The sequence below is a fragment of the Hipposideros armiger genome, unplaced genomic scaffold (genome assembly GCF_001890085.2).
Source record: "Hipposideros armiger isolate ML-2016 unplaced genomic scaffold, ASM189008v1 scaffold_863, whole genome shotgun sequence".
In the NCBI taxonomy this organism is placed as follows: Eukaryota; Metazoa; Chordata; class Mammalia; order Chiroptera; family Hipposideridae; genus Hipposideros; species Hipposideros armiger.
The window spans coordinates 65,642-72,648 of record NW_017732213.1 but is presented as its reverse complement, the minus strand read 5'-3'; the positions used below and the strand labels follow the sequence as shown (position 1 = coordinate 72,648).

General features: G+C 40.8%; 1 protein-coding gene across 5 annotated transcripts in view; it reads left to right on the top strand.

The window, feature by feature from the left end:
- Positions 1-7,007, top strand: part of TBC1D31 (TBC1 domain family member 31) — a 51,281-nt gene that overhangs the window by 3,829 nt on the left and 40,445 nt on the right. For 4 of the 5 annotated variants that reach the window (XM_019629687.1, XM_019629686.1, XM_019629685.1 and 1 more), the window contains exons 2-3: positions 302-448; positions 4,320-4,435. In XM_019629687.1, coding sequence (XP_019485232.1) covers positions 366-448; positions 4,320-4,435 — 199 coding nt within the window. In that variant the 5' untranslated portion in view covers positions 302-365. Of the gene's footprint in view, positions 1-301; positions 449-868; positions 899-4,319; positions 4,436-7,007 lie in introns of those variants that run through there. The other variant, XM_019629688.1, reaches the window with a different exon arrangement.

Genomic DNA, 7,007 nt, shown 5'->3' with positions numbered 1-7,007 from the left:
CCATCAATTACTCTTAGTTCCTGGCTTGTTCAGTATCTGACACATAGTGAGTTTTCAGGTATTTGATGAATAAATGAACAGTAGCTACTTTGATAGTGAATAACTTTCTGAACTGTTTTCAGAAATCATTGCAGGATTGCTTCTAGGAGAGAAAAGGACTAGCAGCAGTAGGGGAGGGAAGAATGGGTAGGCAAAAAAACTTCAAAATTAGGGAAGTATACTATAAAAGCTGTGTTTTGTATAATAACAAGTAATGCCTGGCAGAATTTAATGTGTTCGTTTTGTTTTGCTTTTTTCATAGAATTATAGTGAACATCATTCACACCACTTCCGATTATCTTCCCAAAGTTTTGCGATTTTTGAACATGGCTTTTGATAGCTCAGGTGATTGCTTAATTGCTGGGGACCATCAAGGAAATATCTATGTTTTTGACTTGTCTGGGAACAGGTGAGCGATACTTTTAATATTTACCTTATTTAATACTGTTAATACACTCATTGACTATTTTAGTACCTGCTATTATTCATAGTAAGATTTAAGGTCTTACTACATTTCAGGTACCTTGTAAAAAACTGTCATAAGTGCTGATGGAAGAAGGTGGGAAAGGATAAAAAGATAATATGGTTAGATTTTTTTAGACAATGGAAGTTCTGGTTTGAACAGTATCTTTAGCAGCTTGTTTTTCCTTAAATTAAAAAAAATTATTATTGCTACTTTATCAGTTAATGTCTGGAACTTCAGTAGGCAATTTAGAAAGAACGCAGTTTCTCTGTACAGGGTTGTCACAATATATACTAGATCTAGGAATCTTAAAGAACTAATGTCACTTTTCTTCCTCTTCTCCTCTTCCTTTGCTGAACAATTTAGTCCGAAAGCCATCATTTGAGATTGATCAAGGTAGGCACCTGTGCAGTGGGAGGGAGACCTGCGTCCACCCAGCCAGAGTCAGAAGGTGTCTGCGGGGTGGGAGGGCAATTATGGGAAAGACAGGGCTTTGATCAAATGAGGAAATATATTGAGGATAATGGGGGCCAGGTTCCTAACTGCTAGAAAGGGGAGTTATAGATATGGAAATGGAGAAAATAGAATGAACCCTGTGGTGCTGGATTGCGGTTGGATGTATCTGTGTGAACATCTGGTTTTGAATGTGTGCAGACGGACCTGGAAATAAGTAGAGGTATGCGTATAAGACAGTGAAGGAATTATATGCACACATATTTCCTAGCTTTGTCCACTCACAGGACCTGGAAGCAACAACACCCCAGTAGCAATGAATATACCCAGTGCCTGGTTCTTTTCTAAATACCACTCTCGCCTTAAAGGAATTAGGGATTCTTGCAGAAATGGCTACTTTCAGGAAGGAGACAGGATAAAGGACAAGATGAGCCTGGAACATTTTGTAGCCAGAAAGAAGGAACTGTTCAAAGAACAATGCGGGTATTTCACAAGGACATGAACGTCAGCTTGAAGGAGCTCCCTCTAGCTACAGTGGAGACAATTTGAGTATCAAAATAAATAATGATAGTAGTGGGTCATAACCCACTGAATAAACTAGAAACCCAGGCATTTGTGCTGCAATCAACAAACAGTTTAATGAGAGCGAATATTTGCATAGTCACAAAGTACCTCCCCACAAAATATGTATTAATTACAGAGGACGAAAGAATAATTTTACAGTGAAGAAGTCTGGCCAACACCACCTTCTCAAATGACTAAAGTTAAATTAACCAGTAGTGGGACAAATCAGAGCTTGTATGCCACCTGATAGGACGCAGTGGAAAGCACACAATGTCACGCCTGTGATATTCCTGCCAAGGACGTGTAACCTGAACCTAAACAGTGGAATCATCAGACAAAGCTAATTTAAGGGCATTGTATAACCAGGCTGGCCTGTAATCTCCCAAAGGGTCATGGCCATGAACGTTACAGAAAGACTGAGGAACTATTCCAGGCTAGACACATGACAAGTAAAGGCATGAATCTAGACTGATCCTTTTGCTCTAAAAGACATTACTGAGACAACTAGCAAAATTGAGTGGGGTCTAAGAATTAGATGGTGGTAATATTATATATAAATGTAATTTTCTGATTTTGATGGTTGTATTGTGACTATACAGGAGAGGTTCCTTATTGGTAGGGAGCCTGATCTTGTAGCTTATTCTCAAAAAGTTCAGGAAAAGAAGAGGCCATGTGTGATTTGTTTGTCTGTGGTTTCCTAGGTAGAAGTCTGTTAATCACGTTTCTGCTCCTGACCGAAAAAGTAACAGTCATGACTCTCCCACCCTTTACTTTTGCCTGACCGACCCTGCCCGTTCCCAACCTTAAATCAATGCAACTCTCTTCTTTGCTCTCACTGCTAAATGAAATAAAAATAATCGTTGATTTACAGGATAATGAACTTCAACATGACAGAATAATGAACTTCCACACAAATGGTGCTTCATGTGCTCATCCCTTGTTACTTACTCCTCCAGTTCTGAGTATTCCAAACCGTTACCAGTTGCCTTGTCTCCTTGTGTTCACCCCTTCTCTTATTCTGACTGCCTAGCCTTCTAATTCATGAGAAAATAGACACCTTCAAGCTTCCCTTTTTCCCCGACCACAGTTTCAAATACATCTGTAAGGTCAACCTTCCACACCTCTTTGCCACTTTATTCATAAAAATCAGTGATCCTGCCTTCTTCTAGTGCTAACCTGTCCTCTGTAGCGCCCCGTCTCCCCAGGACTTTGCGCCATAAGTGCTCCTCTCTTTTATTTTGTCCACTGTCTTTATAACTGTTGACAGCTGAGCAGAGGAGTAAGTAGAGACTTGAAATCAGTCCTAAAAGCCACTACCCTGGACTTCCTCAAAACCTTCCTTTTTGCCTAATCTAATGGTCTCGTCAATTCTCACTTTATTAAACGCTCTTGTCTTTCCCTCCTCCCTGAAATGTTTTTCTTCTGCTTCAAGGTATAGCATTTTCCGGGGTTTTCTGCTTCTCTGATGATTTTTTCCCTTGTTTTGCTGACTCTCCTTCCAGTGCGTACCCCTTGATGGTTGTGTTACTGTGGGATCTGTTATTGGCCTGCTTCCTCGCACACTCCAGATGTTCTGTGTTCGTCCCATCCCCACCATGCCCCGGGCTGCGTTCGGCTGCCGTGTAGATGCTGTTAGCTCGGATCTACTCCTGCCTGCTGGGTGGCTTCTAGAATGGCTGTCCAGTGTGGCAGCCTCTAGCTGCATGCAGCCTTTGAGCCCTTGAACGGTGGCTAGTCCAAGTTAAGATGTGTCATTAGTGTAAAATATACACTGGGTTTTGAGACTTAGCGTGAAAAAAAAAATGAACTATCTCGTTAATTATTTTAATTAAATGCTGAAATGATAATCTTTTAGATACATATTGAATTAAAGCAAAATACGTTATTAAGATTAATTTGACCCTTCTCCTTGTACTTTTTAAATGTGGCTTCTAGAACATTTTAAATTATACACATGACCTGCCTTATATTTCTTTTGGACAGCACAACGCCACATGTTTTGCAAGGGCCTTAAACTCAACATGTTTAAAATCACATTATTTTCTACCCCCAAACGTGTTCCTCTTTTGCCCAAGTTTGAAAACTTAATTTTTTTTTTATAAATTAAACTCTTAGAGCTATGTGCTAAGCACTTAACATATGTTATTACATTGAGTCATCATATAGTTCATCATCACCACAACCTTATAGGATATTTTTTATTTTTTTTTTTAGCTGAGCCATCCTGCTACCTGTTGGCAGCTCAGCGGCAACTCAGCTCAGGCCGGGTATCGAACCGCTGTTGCTCAGAGCTCACATTCTTGCGCGAGCTCTTAACCAACTGAGCCACTCGGCCGGCCCCTTATGGGATATCTTATCTTCGTCTTACACATGAGAAACTCCTGATGTCTCCCTCTGCACCCCGTGTTAGACGCATCGCTAAGCCTCTGCACTTCATTTCTGGCACCTCTCCTGTTTGGCCTTTCCATTTCATACCCAGAACTCTGGCGGAGATTCTCTGTCGTAGCTTTCTTAATAACCTCCCCTTCCTTGTCCCTCTGCCCACTTGCCATTGCTTCCAGAATCAGCTTCTGAAAGCCATGTGTGATTATAGTTCTGCTGGCTTCCCATTCTGTGTACGTGAAACCAAAGCCCCTTTACATGGCACACAGTGCTCTTCATTGTCTGTTTTTGGCCTGTCAAAATGGGGGCTCCTTTTCCTGGGTCTCGTTTTCTTCATCTCTAAGGACTCCTCCGGCATAAAATTTATGGCTATTGGGAGAATTTCTGATGTAATACTAATGCAGTAATCTCTTAATAGGTTTACTCTCGTTCAGCGAACAGCACAAGCTTGCACAGCGCTGGCCTTTAATCTTCGTAGGAAGTCTGAATTTCTTGTGGCATTAGCTGATTATTCTATAAAATGTTTCGATACAGGTAAGAAGTCCTCCTATGTGTCTTTTGAAGCAGAGTAAAATTAGACTGAAATATTGCAAGGAATTTGCCAATCCGCAGTCTGAGGGAGCGGTCCTCACAGAACACCCCTCACTTCAGACACTAGCCATAAGTTCGGGGGTCCCAGGACTGTCCTCACATCAGACCAGCTGGCTACAAATTCCACATTCCCCACAACTACCCTCAGGTTTGATAATTTGCTAGGATGACCCACAAAACTCAGGAAAGCACAATACTTATGGTTATAGTTTTAATGAAGCGAAAGGATGCAAATTAGAACCAGCCGAAGGAAGAAGCGCGTAGGGCGGAATCTGGGAGGCTCCTATTGTCCTCAAGGACATATTATCCTCCCAGCATCCATGTGGGGCCGTCCACACTGAGTATCGCCCAGCCAAGATATTCACCCAAGCCTGATGCCCAGAGTTTTTATTGAGGCTCCATTGCATAGGCATGATTGATTCCCTGTGTGGGTAAACTCCCTTTTCTAGCCCCCCTCTCTCTGGAGGTCAGGCCGATATCGTGTGGCCCAAAGCCCCAGCCTTCTAATCACTCACATGGTTGGTCTTTCTGGTGTGGCCAGCCCCACTCGGGGGCTCTCTCCTGAGCATAAACCACCTGCTGTTGTCTGAGGGACCTGCCTCGAATAACAGTGACCCTCCTATCACTGGGAAATTCCTATAGAGAACTTAGAGTTCTGTAAACTGAACCTCTTATTTAGAGAAAAGCTATCTCAACTGTATTGTTTTTTCTTGTTAAAGTAATCAATATGTTTTCATATTTAGAAAGCTATATAAACAATAACAATAGTAATAGTAGTGATAGCTAACAGTGTTTACTCTTCGCCAAGTATATTATTCTATGACTTTATGTATATTAATTAATTTTAATTATGGTAACCCTGGAGATGGATGCTGTTATTTTCCCCATTTTGCAGATGAGGAAACTGAGTCAGAAAAGTAAGTTGACCAAGATCCCACAGCTTATAAGCAGTGGAGTCAGGATTCCTGACCTGGTATTCTAGCTGCAGGGTTCCTGCTCTGAAGCACTACTACACTCTCACTGTGCAAGCAAGAGAAAAAGCAGCCGTTCTTCAGTGATAGCCAGAGACACAGTGTTTCTATAACAGGAGCCGATCTTTCCAGTCTGTTTTCTATGCATTTATAGTCTGACAAATACATGATCATCCTATCAATGTTGTTTTGTGCAGTCATTTTCTTACCTTATTAAAAATTCATACAGTATATTTACCATCAGTACCTAATATTCTACTCTGTAAATGTTTGCAGTACTGTAATTATTTAACCTGTTACCTACTGATGGACTTTTAAACTGCTTGCAATTTTGGAATTACAAACACTGCTGTCACAGGAATTCTGAAAAACTGAGTTTTTATGCTCCTCTGTGATTGCTTTCCTTGGATTCGCTCACTCTCTTGTCTCTTAGTTCCATCTTTGTGTGGTCTCTTCGGTCCTGTTGAGCCCCCTCCCCCGAGAAGCCCCTTATTTAGGTGTTGTCCCCACCTCCCCAGCTACCTCCCTCTTTCTTCACTGCCAAGTCCTGCTTCTTCACAGCGTCCATCGATGGCTGCTACCTCCTGACCCCGCTTTGCATGCTACTGAGGCTTCTATCTCCAAGGTCATGAGTAACCTCTGATTGTTTAAATCCTCCTCATACTCAGTAGCATGTCATGCTTTGAGTTACTTTAAGAGTCTTATTTTCTCTCTGGGTTCTCTTCCTACCTTTCTGACAGCTTCTTAGTGGTCTCTCTCGGCTCCTGTTAGTGGTTTCTGGACTTTTGGAATTTTGACCCAATTAAAAAGAAAAAGTCGAAGAACCCATTTTACTATTTGTCATTGGAAAAAAAAACACCCAATATAACTTCATTTCATAAACCAAGGGATTTTTTTTTAACATAAAGAAACTTAGAAGGATATAATACTAGATTAAAAAGTAGTTCTTTAAAGTTAGCTTTATGAAAAATGATTACTTCATCCGTATTTTTCTCATTTCACTGAAGACCAGTGAAAATGTGATCATTAACTAATGCCAGACTTTAGACTGGTGTTTGGAAACCACTATTCTCTCCCTAAGGGTTTATCTGTTCCTCTGTCTTTAGTTTTTGACCTACTTTGTATCCTAATGTTTCCCAGATTTACATTTTGCTTTCTGCTCTTTTCCTCAGTTCCATCTTTCTGAAGGAAAAAATTCTGATCTTAATATGAAAGCATGCCTGCCACAGAAAACTGGGAAATACACAAATGTAAAGAGAACATAAAAATCGCTTATGATTTTACTACCCAGTGATAATGATCATGAATGGTTTTTGGTATTTTTCCCTACCAGACTGTTTTCTCTGCTTGTATGTTACATGCACGCACGCACGCACGCACCTCAGAATCAATTTTAAAAACCGAATTCATTATCTCTTCTCCCACTGTCAAATCTGTTCCTCCTTATGTATTTCTTGTCAGTTAATAGTATCACTGTCTGTTTACATAACTAAACCAGAACCACTGGCGTCTTAGCTCCTCTTTTATCTCAACACGTCCATTTG